General features: G+C 39.0%; 1 protein-coding gene across 1 annotated transcript in view; it reads left to right on the top strand.

The window, feature by feature from the left end:
- The window catches only part of LOC140234768 (TBC1 domain family member 19-like), a 220,937-nt gene that overhangs the window by 42,509 nt on the left and 160,821 nt on the right, over window positions 1-17,607 (top strand). The window contains 2 exon segments of the mRNA XM_072314804.1: window positions 9,720-9,783; window positions 11,582-11,736. Of these exon segments, the coding sequence (XP_072170905.1) occupies window positions 9,720-9,783; window positions 11,582-11,736 (219 nt within the window).

Below are 17,607 nucleotides of genomic sequence, written 5' to 3'. Positions count from 1 at the left end.
AGAGTTCAATTAGTATCATTATTATTATTATTATTAGTAGTAGTAGTAGTAGTAGTAGTAGTAGTAGTAGTAGTAGTAGTAGTAATTGTAGTAGAAGTAGCAATGATAATCATAATGATAATAGTGGCTACTTGTATAGCGCACAGGTCCGCTTTTTAGTGCTCATGGCGCTTCATAAATGAAAAGATAGATATAACACATGTTCAAGCATGACAACAGAGAAGAAAATGGCAAACAACAACAAACACATACCAGATAAGGAATACAATTGTTCCGAACATTATAGACTGCAATTATAGTCCTCAGTGTGAGAGGAATAGGTAACGTTTTGAAGTTTGGATTTGAATGTTTCTGTAGATGACAATTATAGCTGTACACACAGAGAAAATGTTCCAGTTAAAGAGGAACGTAGTCATACAAAGTGTATGTATTTCACATTTTTCAGTATTTTCAATCTTTCATATCCATATGCAATGGGCATAATAGACTCATTTGCATATCATTTGCATAGTATGGTATCATGGGGTGTGAAAGTATGCTGAGTGTTGACATATAGGTCATCAACTCATTGTATCCCCCGAACAGAGTTCGGAGGATACTATGGATTTGGCCTCGTTGCGCCGCGTCTGCCGCAGAGATTTTCTTGTGAGCACTCTACTGGCTGCAGTTCTTCTTAGATCATCTTCAATTTTGGCATGAAGGTGTGTTATGGTAAAACGAAGACGCCTATTGTTTTTGGTGATGGTGCCCTCGCTTGTTCTGTCTTTATACGTGAAAAAGTAAATTTAACAGGGTCTGTTTGTGTGTGCGACGCTGGCCTTGCTTCGTGACCAATTTTTTTTTATGCCTCCGCCAACAAAGTGGCCGGAGGCATTATGTTTTCGGGTCGTCCGTCCGTCCATACGTCCGTCCGTCCCATTTTGTTTTTGTCGATATCTCAAGAACCGTGTGGTGGTTTTACATCAAACTTGGTATGAGGGTATATCCTGGGGGGATAATACTTTGTTTGGATTTTAGGGTCACGGGGTCGAAGGTCAAAGGTCACAGGTTATTTTGTGAAAAAAAAGGTTGAAAATTCATGTTTTTCTCCGTATCTCGCAAATGGTTCAAGGTATCTTCATGGAACTTAGTATATATGCTTGTTCCAATGGGCAGTGATTATCTAGGGAAGTTGGGGGTCATGGTTCAAAGGTCAGGGGGTCAAAGGTCAAGGTCAACTCCTCAAAATATCACTACTTTCCTTATGGTTATGCAATGCCTGAAGGTTTTTTTTTTTTGTTTTTTTTTAACTTGATGTATGCATGTATTACCCGATATATATTCTGTGGGAAGTTTCTTGCCAAAAGATCAAAGGTCAAAAGGTCAGAGGTCACATGAAAGTGTTGAATTGCACTTTTTCCTCCATATCTCAAAAGTAACTCAAGGTATCATCATGAAACTTACATATTTATGCATGTTCAACCTAACAGTGATTCTCTTTGGAACTGTGAGGTCAAAGGTCAAAGGCCAGGTTTAGATAATGCTATTTTCCCATTTGATACTGAAATTATCCTTTTTCTCAATACCTTGAAAATTACTCAATGCATAAACTTATAAAAGGGTCAAAAGTCAAGTAAAAATCATCAGTTCCCCAAATACCTGCACTCTGACATTTTTAATCATTCATCCAATTGAACCTAGTTCTAGGAAAGTGAACATTCAGCACATTTGTGGCAAACCTGTCATTTTAATATTTTGCCAATTGTGTGAAACTGTCATCACACATTGTCAAGACATTGTACTATAGACCTATTAGGAGAACCATGCATTATGGCGGAGGCATATCAGTCGCCGTAGCGATATATCTAGTGGGGTTTTTTTTTCAACAGGTAAAAAGAAATTGTATGTTTTATCGTATTACTTTATACTGTCACTTAATGCAGTGTAACAATGTACGTAATTTATATCTAGAATCTGTTGTCATTTTGCTGGCAACAAGATGTGAAGAACGAGATGATTAAACCATACATAAAGGCAAAGAAAATTTGGAAGAAATTTCTTTTGCAAAGGAAGCACAACCCCTTTGTCGTCTGACCTTGCCATGTTCTGCTTTTCCCCTTTCCTATACTGTAAAACCGGAAATGTTTGTATGCGTTTCAATTTCACGAATTTCGCGAGAGCCAAAATTGACAAAATCAAAATGCACGCAAAAGTTCTTCTCTGCAGTATAATGCATTGGATGCCAGAGGCAATTCGTAAAAATGTCGGCTCCATTTTGCGCAAATTTCATACAGCGAATATTTCTTGCTGTACAGTATGCCCCCTCACTCTCCCCTTTGAATGCTGCGTTGGGTGCATCTCCGTTTGACAGGTCATCAAACCCGTCAATGTTGTTGCTAGGCCTCACTGGAAGTGGGTCGTTAGTGGTGGGCAGCCTTGGTTCTGAGGTGTGACTGCACGATGGCTGGACGCGCATCCCAGCTCTCCTGATGACACAGCCCCAGTTTAAATGACATGCTCCACACCCACTATGCCCTCTGCATAGATTGCCTGTTTAAGTGCCAACGTTTATCATATCGAGACCAAAAAAAAAAAAAAGGTCTTGTTTGTTGTGGAGCGCTCCCCTGCAATGCAGCAGTTTTCAATTCCAAACTCCTTGCACCTTTTGCCTCCGCACCTTTGGGAGTCAATTAAATGGTACAAACTAGGAGGTCGCCGGTACAAACAAGTCTGTTGTAGATGGCTGATGTATAAAATGATTCATATCTTGATCAATAATGCACTCGGTTATGATTACTCTCGCCTATACGGCTTTGTGTTTTGTTCTTGATCAGAAACAAAAGAGAGAAAGAGCACAATGGGGACGGGCAGTCTTATAGTCTCTCGTCTTCCCCAGTGCGCTCCCCTCGGCAATTTTCAAAACGATGATGCTGATGGCTGCACTGTAATGATCATTGGGGGGAGACCTTGGTTTGGTAATCCTTTAGAGGCCTTTGATAGGTCAGATTTGTAGTTTTACAGGCCAGTGCAAAGGTCTCCCGTTCTCTTTCTCTTCCTGTTTTTTTTTTTATATTCTATTTTACTGGCTGCCCAGGGAAGCTTGGAGGTATGCCTTTAACCCTTTCAGTCTCTAGGTAGGTAATCATCACATCCCCAAGCATACTGTCAGTTTAGCATCCCCCCCCCTTATGTCCCGAGGCTGACTGTAATTGGAGAGGGGATATTACAATTACCCCTATTCTAGTGAATTATGGTTCCCCTTTTTCCCCCTGTATGAAACTCACATGGCAACCTTATAGCTGTCTTCTTCCTTGTTACCTTTATGTGGGGGACGGAGCCACTACATGACCTCCAGATAGCCAGCCAACTTCTTGCACAGTGCATTTTCCATATAAAGGTTTAAATCAGGGGGCAGTCAAAAGGATTTTCAGGTCTTGGTTTATGTCCATGTTGTCAGAAGCTATGTCATATCAGTTATGCTATCATTTTTAGTGGCACTTTTCCAGCATTACCTCGTTGCCCTCAAATTACAATGTACTTGAAATGTTTCTTATTTGCACATTGCATTTACACCATCTTTACTTCCTCATGTTCTGCATTCCATTTACCAGCAGCATTTCATGTGAGCAGAAATCATTATCTTCACTGGATCATTGGGTTGAAGAGTTGATAAAGAAAGGTATTGTGGGTAAATTGTGCCGTGCTCCTCATTGGCTTCTTTAGTGGGGCAGATATGTAGCAAATATTGGTAGAGATTCTCACATCAGGCGGAAATATGAAATTTTGCATATAGGGGTATTTTGGGGCACTGATTTAAAAAATTGCCGGATCCAAGAGATCTGACCACGGGTTCGGCCGCCATTTTGAATTCCAATATGGTTTCATACTTTCTGCCTGATGTGAGCATCTTTTTCACATATCTGCCCCACTACTTCATGAACCTACAACCTTCTGACTGTAAACATGATATACATATACCTTGCCAAGGGTTTTTATCTCTCTGTGTGTGCCCACACTGCAAAGATAACAGGAGTGCTTTGGTCTGAGGAATTGTCCATATGACATATCCATGCTGTACATTGCCCTCGTCATATCAGCAGTAGATATAAACGTAGTGAATGCAGATGTGACCGTGCATCACAAAACCAACAAAAAGGCACACTGTACACACCTCAAATTTATGTGAGAACTCAGACTAGGTGAAATGGGTCAACTTAGTCAATCTTGAGTTTTTCTCATTTTCTGAATGAGCAACTCTCCCTCTTCATTAATCTAAAATTAGGGATCATAAAACAGATAGGAAATCATGTTTCTAGCCGTTGATCGAGATTACCTATTTTGTAGAATTCTGTGATTAGGTGTGTCATACAGGCCCCTATCCCTTTCATAAAAGCCCTTTACATCTTCACTTTTAACTCTAAAAACTTTTCAAAGGATAATGCTACTGCTTTGGTAGTCAGTATTAATCATGGATAGAATGTGTGAATAGAGCACAATCAATTTCAGCTTAATCTGATAATTCCTTCATTGTTGCTGCTGTAGAGTTTTACAATTTTTATGCCTCCGCCACGAAGTGGTGCCGGAGGCATTATGTTTTCAGGTTGTCCGTCCGTACGTACGTCCGTACGTACGTCCGTATGTCCGTACGTCCGTACGTCCGTCCGCTTTCGTTTACGCGATAACTTGAGTAATATTTACTGGAATTTTACCAAACTTGGTCCAAGTATGAAATATGATGGGGCAATTATTTGATTAGATTTTGGGTGAAATCGGCTAAAGGTCAAAGGTCAAAGGTCAAGGTCAAATCATGAAATTGTATCCGTTTACGCGATAACTCAAGACTGGATGGAGCAAATTTCACCAAACTTTGTGGGAGGATGATGTATGATGGGAGAATTACTTGATTAGTTTTTCAGTGAAATCGGACAGAGGTCAAAGGTCAAAGATCAAGGTCAAATCCTGAAATTTATCTGTTTACGTGATAACTCAAAACTGGATGAAGCAGCTTTCACCAAACTTGGTCCAAGGATGATGTATGATGGGACAATTAGTTGAGTAGATTTTAGTGACATTGGCAAGAGGTCAAAGGTCAAAAGGTCAAGGTCAAATGCTACAAATGTTGCAATTTCCCCCATATCTATGCAATGCCCAAAGGTATTTTCTTGAAACTTGGTGTGGACATGTACTACTGCGTAAAGATTCTCCAGAGAGAGTTTCATGTCATAAGGTCAAAGGTCAAAAGGTCAAAGGTTAGGTGAAAATGTTGCAATATCACTTTTCTTGCAAATGGTTCAATGTATCTTCGTGGAATTTGGTACATATGCATGTACTGTCTGGCAGGGATTATCTAGGGAATTTAGGGGTCATGGGTCAAAGGTCAAGGTCAACTCCTCAAAATTTTACTATTTCCCTCATATACTAGTATATGCAGTGCTTGTATTATTAGTTTCAAAACTTAATACATGCATTACCTAATGGAGATTCTCCGGGAAATTTCCAGCCAGAAGGTCAAAGGTTAAGGGTCAAAGGCCAGGTTTCAATGCCCCCCCCCCCAAAAAAAAAAACAACAACAACAACAACAACAACAACAAACAAACACACACACAAAAAAAAAATCTATTTTGTACCATCATCACACTCTTTCTTCATACCTTGGAAATTACTCAATGCATAAACTTCCCCAAAATTCCCCAAATATGTGTACCTGCACTCTTAGAAAATTATAGCAAACCCAGTTCAAGACATTTCTGACAAACATGTCATTTCAATATTTTGCCAGTTATGTGAAACTGTCATGGATCACACATTGTGAAGACATTGTACTATACGCCTATTGGGAGAATCATGCATTATGGCGGAGGCATCAGTCGCCATAGCGACATTTCTAGTTTTTTTTTTTTTTTTTTACTCCCAATCACTGGGCAGGGCACAACTTGTTAAGATTAAGCACTTGCATAGACTTTATTCCTTTGAGCCTCTTTTCTCAGTACACACTTTTCCAAAGTGTGTGCTTTCTTTCCAATATTTACATACAATGTAGGTTAGGAGAGTCCACTTAAATTGAGTTATACATTGATCACTTTAAAGCTTAAAGTCCGCTCTTTTAGAATCTGCCCTTAGCTGAAAATCCATGTCTGGGGACTTGATGTTGATTTTGTAGTGCAGGGTCACAAATGACATATCAATGTTGTGCACTGCCCTTGTCCAATCAGCAGTAGATATGAACACACCGAATGCAGATATCACACATTACACTACTCTACGATATACACAACACAGCGTTATATTTCTATGCATACATCTGTGGTACAGCCTATACTCAGACAGTTGAAAGACACTTCAGTGATTATCCCTGCAGCATCTCAGTAGTGAACTGATTAAGCACTAATGAAACAAAATAATTGTTAGAGTATATATATGTTTGAATGCATGTTTTGATCTTAATCTTTTATTATCGTGTGTAGATCAGAAATAAAACAAAGTAGATTATCATGTAGTGGTAGTAAATCTTGTATCTGATTGCTCATCAACCGTGCAATATATCGGGTATCATATGAATGAGGTCATTGCCCCCATTTTGTTTCAAGGTTCGTAATCCGCATTCATATTTAACACATATGTACATGTATGTGCACTGATCAATCCTATGCAGACACTTAAGTGGTGTTCAGGAAGACAAAAAAAAAAAACCCAACAACACCAAACAAACAAACACAACTGCAACAAAGCAAATTGGTCTTCAGGAAGACAAAAGAGAAGAAAAAAAAACAACAACAATCACAGCATCAACTAAGCAATGTGGTCTTGAGGAACACAAAAACAAGCTCAAACAAAACAAAAACAAAAACAAAACGAGGCAGATTTTTTTTTTTTTTTAATGTGGGAGAGAGAAAAATCAAATCAAGCTCTATATGCTATAAGCTGATCCAATGTGATACCCACATATTTTTTTTTCTATCCGCCAAACTCTTGGCAAGCTTGACTGGTTTAAACAATTGTGATAACATCTTACAGGTAATCAGAAATTGACCGTGGAGCAACATGCCTCCTAGGGTGTACCATTTTACTTTGTGTCTGGCTAAAGAGCATTTGACCCTGAGACAAGTTCATGCTTAGTTCTAATGCCCTTTTAGAACTGACATAATTGTCCTGTCCCTCATTTGACATTTTACCGACCTTCAATTTAAAACTGATTGATGAAAGGAAGCAAATGAACAGATACAAGTAGGTTCATGAGTAAATGGATGAATGGATAAGTAAATGAATTAGCTGCACAGATAAATGAATTAATGTACATGTTATATACATATGTAAATAACTGAGTGATCAAATTTCCTGATTGAAGAGAGAAAGTAAGAAACTGAATGACTGAGTTTATGAATAAATGCAATTTGGGAATGCAGGATTGATGCTGAAACCTTTTTGCTAGCTTTATGTTGACTTGTGACTGCTGTATTTCATCCCGGCCTAAACTCGCATGTCCAGGATTTATTAAAGATGCAGTGTAAAGGGGGTACCCAAACCATGTAGGCTGTGGCTGATCTCTGTGTGGAATTAAGTTTGGGAGAGAGTAAAATCTGAAGTTAAATGGGTTTGGGACTGAATACCTGGTAATTTCAAAATGAGTTTTGAAAACTTAATTCAGAAATATTTCTTACCATCTCACAGAGTTCATTAATCCCTCCCCCACCTCTTTTTTTTTGGGGGGGGGGGAAGGGATTGCAAATTGTTTTTGAGGTAGCATTCAATACCCCCAAATAAAGAAAAAGCAATTTTAGATAGAAAAAGAAATTGAGATTCTGCAGTTATTGCTTCATATATATGCTATGAAACCCTGACATAAAATACCAGGTTATATGCTCTGTCATGTGGGAGTACATCTGATGCCTTCATCTTGCACTTTACCATTGAGGATATTTGTCATTATCCCTGCTCCGGGCTACGACAATAGTTCAGCTGACCTTTTTCTTGGCATTTTTTTTTTTTTTTTTTTTTTAAATGGGAGAAAGGTTGACGAAAATGGGGACTTGCATGCATGTGTCTGTGTGTGTGTTTGTGTGTGTACGTGTTTGTTTGTGTGTGACAGAGTTATTAGAAAGGTGTCTATAAAGATCTCAAGTGGTGTTCGTATAGGTGTGGCTGCTGAGACTTCAGCAGAACTATTAGGCTAGAATTACTGTTTGTTGCAGTTGTTGTATGGCGTGATGTAAACTAGGATTGATATTTAACAAGCTACAAGCCTACTATGATTTACATCCTCTTTTTGTTTACACATCCCAATTTATCTCTCACTGACCTTTATGTTCTTTAGTACAGGAATTTGGACCTTGTATTTGACGTACCTCTTCAGGATTTGTTTATTAGCGAGCTTTAGATCTGTGACATAACCACTATAAAAGACGATGCTAACCAAGCTAAAATAGTGTTCTGCACATGCGCGAGACAGCTGTTACCATTGTTCAGCCTGGGAGGCTGCATCATTGTTTTCGTTTTCGTCGCAAATCTAAAGCTTGCTGGTGTTAACATTGAGAAGTGCATTATTATTTTCTGTCCATGTTGTATGTTGTAACAATCCATACTGTGATATACAGTGACTTCCCTTTCTCTGTCTACCTCTGTCTTACATTACTCTTTCGTATCATTGGTGGTCATCCAAACCGTGGTATATCCTGTTTTTCCGATCCCGATTTTGAGATTTTCCCTCATTTCGATAGTGGACATTCCATTATACATACTGTGAAATATTCAGTTTCTAATTTGATGTAATTTTTGTGTAATTATCACTTTTATAGAGCCTTTTCAATTTCATTTCATTTCATTAGTTTCCCCATATGTGCGCATGTTAAAAAAAAAACCACAGCAATACCCCATCCTCTCCTATATATGACAGTTCGGAGACAGCAAACACAGTTTGCGTGGTCAACCAAACCGACGTATATCGGGCGCGTTGACTTTGCGCGTAACAATTAGTGATATACATTTGTAGAACTTTTTGGCGACTGCAAGTACTGTACGCATGGTCAACAAATCTGTTGTGTACATAGTAAATGACAACAGTCTTCACAAACTGAAAAAACATACATGTCACTCTCTTGCGTTGTCTTGCATAATTCCTAACAATACAATTTGACAAAAAATCACTTGTTAGAATGAGAATTAAAGTCTGACGTATTACAAAAAATAATTGGAAATGGCAGACATAAAAGTTTAGCAGTCATGATTAAAAAATGGATAAACTTCAAGCACGATCATCTCGAAATGTCATTCTTACGCGTTAATTGCATCACATACGATGGTTCAGATGACTGTTGACGATACGTTCTTTCTACCCCTGTCTGTTTCTCCGTCCTTTCTTGTTCAATTTTCACGTCGGTCCACATCTCATATATCACTCTGTCCCAAATGATACCATGTCAAATTAATATTACAATGTGTACATGCTTTTCCCATCACACAACCCTATATCACTCATCCTCATCCTTTTTCCTTTATATCTCTTGTTATGATTGTTATGCATTCAGCTTACCTGCCTAATAGTTTTTCTTCTGTGGTTTCTTTTTTCTAGATGGGTAATTGTATTTTATTTGTAATTATTTCATTTCTCTGGTTTTTATACTAGTGTGCAAGAACGAATGTAGGTCGTTATTTCATATCTAGGAAGGCATCACATTAACTTATTTTCTCAAATTCTCTCTTTTCCACTTTCTATCTTCTTCTTTCGGTCCCTCACCTGCCATCAGAGGCCGCTGTCTGAACAGAATGATATGAAGTCCCGGTGGAATGAACTCGGAACCGATGAACCAGGTAATACCACACATACAACGTTTGTTACTGAACTGGTTGCAGGGTGTACATTTTCCTTTGAATGCCAATTCTATGCTGAACTCAGGTTGCTGTAACAGATAGAATGATATCTGACAAATAGAATAGTAGAAGTTTCATCTTCATCAAAATTAGATAGTTGTGGTATTGTGGACAGACTACAATATTTAGACCTATGTTCTATACATGATTATCTTCATATTACTCTGGTGATATGAAAAGCATTCCTTGGCTTCCTGTTGTTGTTGGTTTTTTTTTGAAGATGTTAGGAACTTCTGAAATCCCACCAATGCCCCAAAATGTGAACAGTACTGGTCTGCTTCATTAATTGAAGCACACACAGGACGGTAAACAGAATTAGATATGCGGATACCGAAGAAGGAAGGGCGATCGAAATGTGACAAATACGAGAAACGTGTTTCCAAAGAGGTCCTGACATTTCTCGGCTTGTAGACGGGACTCTGCTCCAGTTTTCCCGCCCGACTCGCGCCGATTTTGGAAGGCGAGCCAAAGCCTGCCGTTTCTAGTTTTCCATCCTCCCCTCTGTCATGTTACACCCGGCAGAGCAGAGCGGGAGTGATAAACTTTCTGCCAAACAAGGTATCAGGTATGCCCTGCAAAGCACCTCCCGTAACGTCATTAAGCCCTTTACCGAGCTTCGTACGCCAATCGGCACGCACGCTGGAGTGGTTTCCTCGCCGGTTGGCACAAATGTCTGGAAACTAATTGTCAATTGAATAGAGACAACCTAATCCCTCTAATCTCAATAGTGTCAGCATGGCCTTCCTGTTGGACTGAGGCAAATTGCTACACCCTGAGTGTCCTTTCTAGCTTTACAACTAGGTCAAGTTATAATTGATGACCAAATGCTGATGGAACAAAAAGCTTGGCAAGTTTTAATATCTGCGTGCCACAATTAAGGATTAAACCTTCTCCTCCCCCCCCCCCCCCAAAAAAAAAAGAAGAAAGAAAGGCATAAAGGTTTATCTTTTCCTTTGACACTATTCAAAGGAAGGGGGAGAAATTTTGATGATATGTTCGTACAGCGTCTGTGTTTCAGTTGACCCAATAATGCTACACCTGTGAAAGCTGCTTGTATTCTTAGGTGACGAGTTTTAGCCGAAGAATCGCACGGAAAATGAGAAACAGAGTTACAGAGTAGACGAAAATGGAGGGAGGGATCGTGCACAGTGTATTCTCTTTTATTGCTGTATGTACAGTAAATTGGTATTTTTGTGTGGATGTGTGTTTGTATGTGTGCATTTGCTTGTGCATACCACTGATGCCCTACACAGAACAGTAATACTGATAAAGTGGAAATTGTTATGGCTTGGAAATTTGCCTCGCATTTCGAGCTACCAAAAGCTAGCATGAAAATATTAAAAAGCATGTGAATATTTTTGCATGCCATACATTCCAGTAATTAATACCCTTGTTCCGCTGAATTAAAAATGCACGAAATTCATCTTACCGGGCCGCCCGAGTGCAAGAAATTTATGATATAGTTGCATGACATTGAGAAATTTGTTGAAAGGAAAGATTAAACAAGTTCTCTAGTACACAGGACTCAACCTACAGTGCATTCTCAAGCCACAATATGGAGTACGTTGTACATGATTCAATTTAGATTAGGAAACCGTTCATGAAGTTAAACAATTGAGCACTACATGCTTAAGATATCTCTCTATCTTTCTCCTCCTCCTCCCCCCCTTGTTTTCTTCTATTCTGTGTCCATCTCTGTCTGTCTGTCTGTCTGTCTGTCTCTTTCTCTGTTCCTCAGATCTGAGCACCTTCCGGCCAGTGTATGGGCCGAAGGATTTCTTGGACATGCTGACCACCATCAGGCACCCCAATCTGGCCACAGCTGGACATGCAGCCTCTGCCCAATGGGGACTCATCAACCTACCTCTCAAGGTCAAAACAATGCAACAACTGGTGAGTGGTCCACCAACCATTAGAATACAGTGTCATTTATTCTTGCTCGCATGTGTTTTATGAAATTCAGTATTTAAGTTTTGTTTCTGCACAAGCTTCAACAATGTCCGTTCAGTTCAGTTTAGTTTATTTTGCACCAAGCATTAAAAATATACAGAACATACAATAAAACATGAGTATACAAAATGAGATACAAAAAGAGAAAAATTCATAGGACATACGACATAAAAGTAAAATAATGTGGCGGTATGACTACATACAGAGACAATGCCATTGGTGGGGGAAGCAGCAAGAAAGGAAAAGCCCTTGTGAGTAGCTGACCCATTTTACTGTAACATACATACCTTTGACATATTTAAGAAAAAAAAAATGTCAGTTAAGTTGACAAAACAGAACAAGTCAAACCAATGCAATCATTACAAAAGAAAACTACGGAGGTATGGACGATAACAACACAGAAAACAGCAACAACAAAAATACGCCTTGAATTAACTATGTTTGTAATCTTCCAATAAAAAGTGTTTATATCTAATTTTGAAATTATTTATGGATTTTTGATGCTTTAATTTCTCTAGGGATAGAGAAACTCATCACATCATGTCAGCACATGTTACAGTGGATTCTCATTATAGGAAACTCTAAAGCCCACCACACACTATATGATCCGACCGGTCGTATGACCGGAAGTGTGGCGTCACCAGTCTTGCCAGTTTCCAGTCGTACGACTGGGTCTTAGTGGCAGTCGTAGAGATTTGACATGTTGAATTTGCACGACCGGTCGTGGGCTTTCAGCCAATCACAATACAGTATTACGGGTGTATGCAAAGAGTATAGAAGCGCATGCAATGCGCACTGCTTGCGCTTCCATACTCATTGGTAACACGTACTGAAGCCAGAATGGTCGTTAGCCTGGTTGTGTAGTCTGATCGTATAGTGTGCGTTGCCAGGTCGTATGACCTGGTCTTATGGTCTTAAGATCGTATAGTCGTGAGTCGTATAGTGTGCGGCAGGCTTTATACCTCATTAATACAGGGCATTGAAAACACCCCAGGAGTGCTCCTGAACCCTCAGAACTCTGTGTGAACAGACACTCAGCTCTGGAGCACTCTAAAATTATGCCCCTCTTTAGTCTAGGCTCAGGAGCACTCCTGAAGCACTCTATTAAACTCTGTATAATGGTCACCAATGTTTAGAGCACTCCAAAAGTGGTATGTGGTGCGCACTGTGCTTACAGTTTATATGTTACAAGTTCCTGCGCACCCGAATGTCACCATGACATTTTAACCCGTTGAGGACGGTTTGAGTTTGCTACAACACACACTTCCCATAAACACCTGCCCGAGTATACTTGGAACTCATCTTCAACTGGTTAATATGCCCCCCTCAGCCACTCTGCATATGGTCTTGGCAAACACTGATTCGTTGTATGAACGAACTCAGATTGGCATAAGGCAAAGCACTTCAGGAGCACTCCCTGGGCCCAGCTTTGTGTGTAAATGGGATATTGCGGGGATGTTGGGGGGTGGGCTGGGGCAGAATCATAGGAATGCTTTGCTATCAGGTTGGAAAACTTATAAGATGGCAACGAAATATCTCAGGTTAGGGACCGCTAAATTGAGTTCATGACCGGGACTGAAGTAGCTTGGATCACTTTGTTGCTTTTGTGTTTTTGTTTTGTTTTGTGTTATTTATTTTAATGCAAAACATGAGACTGCCGTGCCTAAAATGTATGGACTGCAATGAAATGAGTAAACCTAATAAGAGATATTGAGATAGGAAGAAGGGATGAGAGATATTTGAGCTTTAGTTCATTCTGCAGAGGAGATAAAAAGGGTATTGCATCAAAGTAGGATAAATGCAATTCGTATATTGCATGTACGCAATGCTGTGAAAACATGGGAGAGATTGATTGCAGTCTAAAAATAAATACATTTCATACTTCCCAACATCGAGTGAAATTGACGAGATATGTCTCTTCAAATCAAATGCTGGAATTTGTCAGATCAATGGAGATTATTCAGTCCTTGTGGAAAGGCAGTTGTGTGCAACAGGTGGATGGGGTTGTGATGATAATGGAGGGAATTTCTGAGGAGGAACAATCTTATTTATTTTCTTTTTTAGCTTGAGAAGAATTAAGCATTCTCGGTAGTTTCTATACTTTGCTTTTGTGTGCATGACCAATGACCTACACGTGGCTGTACACTTGAATGGTGCTTTCTTTTCATGTCACCATTTTGCATCCTTCTCCTTATAATCAGGAAACAAAACAATTGTAGTTGAAAATAGCACCACGTAAATAAAACAAAAATATGATCTCATTAGTCTGTCAAGACAGTCACAGAGTGTGAATATCAAAATGAATAACCAGTATTTACATAGCGTCTTTTCAAAAAAAGATTCAATGCCCTCATACAATTACAACAAAATACTAGAGATTAATACTTTTATTGAACTAGACAAATGAGAGAAAAACAAAACAAAACCAACCAAACAAACAGTGACATTAAACTTGATATGATCACTTTACCATTAGAATGTACAATCAAAACTAAAGAAAAAAGTTTTACATCTCAAGTTGGCAGAAATAGGTTTGTAAAGACGTACCTTACATTTGATCCGTGCTAACTTTACAAACTGGTGTCACAGACATTAATATCCCACTTATAGTCGCTTCTGGATTGTGGTCAAGCTACTACTTTTGCAAGTTTCCCATCGATTTCCAGTCACTGATGATACATGTTTGATTCTTTGGGTGCGCCGAGATTGCATGTTGCTATCTGGGTCAACAGGCTTCTTTTGCACTTAAGAATTGTAACACATTTTTCTGAAATTTCACACCGTGCAGGGTGCTTGTAAACAGGAATGAATTAAAGGTATAATGACATAAGTGTCATAGGCACATGCCAATGTACATTGTATGTTGTATATTTAGCAATGTGCAGTAAACACATTATTCAGCCTAATGTTGGTATATTCCCTTATTACGTCATGGAATACTTTTACAGGTTTAGTTACGAATGTTTACAAGAAGAACATCTGGCTGTATACACTCGGACTTTGTGACTGGAGATGCCACATATTGTTAAATATGTTTACATAATATATATACATACAAATCAGTGACAAATTTATACACAATAGTGCAAGGATAAATATTTCTAAACACTGTATCAGTGACTTTATAAATATGATTAGCATTAGATTTATTGATTTAAAAACAGGAGTCTGTGAAGTTTTGCTAATGTAACTCCCTTGGAAATCTGTGCACTCAATTATTCTTGCATATTACATACTGTATATGTTGGACCTTGTCTAATTCATCTGTAGAAAAATGCAGGTACAAGCAGATTGTAATTTCTGTCAGTGCTATCTTCACAGCATATACTGTATCTAAGCTGTATAAAAAGTGAATGCGTGTTCATGCACTGCAATGCATGATGGCAGATCTTAGAATTGGCAAAGAAGGATTTCAATACTATCTAAATGTGTCCCTGTGTCATGCAGTATTCTACAGGTGAGCATCACACTAACTTTTCAGTACACAAGGACCATACTGTAGTATTACAGTGTTCAATGACACCCACCAAAAACAAAACAAAACAAAACAAAACAAAACATGCAAGCAAACATATCAGAGACTGTGACTATGTCTCCTTAAACTGCTGAGCAGGTTTTAAATCTGAATATGGCTCGCCCTGAAATGGTGACAATCCCTCACCCCAAAACTTGGCTCGTGACTTGACTTCAAAGTATTTCCGCGATAAGCTGCAAGCTTGTTGATGGCGTTTGGGAAGCTTTTGTGACATGCATTTAGCTATTTTTACATTGATAAGTAATCTGTTCCCTGCACATTGCAATGTGATCACTCATCATATTTTGATTCATTCATGCCCTTGCTTATCATACAATGCAATTAGGATCTAAAAATACCTGATTTGAATCCCATGAATCAGACACATGTGTTTATAGGGAGATGTTAGAATGAGAACTGCTGCGGGTAGAGCGTGACTTATTTTTATGTGCGTGACAAGAATCTGTGGTATTGTAGGGTTGGATTTCATACAAAATTTTACTGGTGGTGACAGAAACTTCTCAACCTTTCAGTGCTGCCATTTAGTGTCTGGGGTAACGGTGGGTTCACGGGCATGATATTTATCTGCCTCAGCATAATTGTCTTGCCATTTGCTGCCTTTCCATATTGCCCTGTTTGAGGCAATAAATAGACTTGTCCTCTACTTATACTTGCCCCTGTTTCATCCTTATAATAATTGTGCCCTTGATCATGGAAATGTCATATCGCTCTTTTGTGTGTGTGTGTGTGTGTGTTTCCCTTTTGCTACCCCTTTACTGCACCCCTTTTAATTTTTTCTACTCTCCTGTAAAATTATGACATTTAGAAAATTAGGCAGCACTTAATCAGTAATGGAATATGATAAAATGGGGACGCTGTCCTTGAAGCCTGTTTTTAGTATCACAAGTTGCCCAAATAAGGGCCATCACCTCTTAAATGTCATTGACATCGATATAAATGGGTTAGTTTGGGATGCTCTGAAGCTTTTTGTTCTTCAAGCACCGTTTCTGATTTTCAGAGATTTTCATATCCAGAATCCCTTGAGGTCTGTGATACTTATCACCTCCACTGCAAAGTTACTAGCAAGAATGCTTTAATTTGCAGCCTGAACTGAGCAGTTCAAACTTTACGAGGCTTCGTTTGACTTACATTTGTAAGTTAGTAATCAAAGAGTTGTAACATTACCCCAAGTTGATTTGACACGCCTCTGAAAGTTTAGGTCTATGTGACATCCATTCGCTTTTTGGTTGTGTTTCAAAGGATCCATTGAATGCAAAGAAAGCCTTGATTCCCGGGTCCCACTGAGCAATGTTGTGTGTAATGGTACCGTCCCCTGTAGTAAGAGGCAAAACACTCTCTCCCTCGGATAGGACATAAAATGGAGGTCCAATACGTGAGAGAGTTGCAACTCATGCACGTAAAAGATCCTGCTTCATTTATTCATCACAAAGAGCAGGGTGTTTAACCCGGTGAAGTGGTCCTGCCGTATACATCCAACTGGACCCCTAGGAAGACCAGCTACTGTCACAGCTGAATATGGGCTATCCAGTCATCTTCTCAAATGGAAAAATGAAACAAATAAACAAACACACAAACAAATATATGCCAAACGCACTGAAAGGATTTAAAGAGGAAAGGGTGCACTGTCTTGAAAATGTCAATACGATGTTCATGGCAGTGTGTGACAATGGTCGGCAGACAGTTAACCTTTCTGACCTTGACATTGTGATGCAGCAGTTCAAGGACAGGTGCCTTCAGCACAACTAGAGATACTAGTAATAGATGACTGTGGTACCCCGAGCTACCTGAGTGTTTGTATTTGTGTGTGTGTGTGTGTGTGTGTGTGTGTGTGTATGATTCCCAATACATACTCAGTACACTGTACATATGATAATTTGTATGAACAGATGTTCTTAATATATATATATATTCATTTTTTATCTGTACACCTTTGTCTCTATCCCTGTCTATCTTTCTATCCTATCTATTTACTGTAAAAGCTGTTATTTTTGTGAAAGAAGAGGTCAGACATTTTCACAAGATGTTCTTTTTTTTTTTTTTGTTGGTGATTTGACAACAAGGCTGTCATCAGTGCACTAATGCCTGTTGATCAAGATCAGGTGGCAACATTTTCTCATGTTGTTAAATTTGTGACCAAACAGTGATTCGCAAAATTAACAGCTTTTATACGTTTAACATTTCATTAACATCTCTCTCTCTCTGTCTGAATACATATATCCCTCTCTTTATATATATGGAAAGAGAGCAAAAGAGAGAGAGAGAGAGAGAGAGAGAGGGAT

Source organism: Diadema setosum, chromosome 11 (assembly GCF_964275005.1).
Source record: "Diadema setosum chromosome 11, eeDiaSeto1, whole genome shotgun sequence".
In the NCBI taxonomy this organism is placed as follows: domain Eukaryota; kingdom Metazoa; phylum Echinodermata; class Echinoidea; order Diadematoida; family Diadematidae; genus Diadema; species Diadema setosum.
Note: the sequence above shows the minus strand (reverse complement) of the source record. Positions and strands in the feature narration are given on the sequence as shown.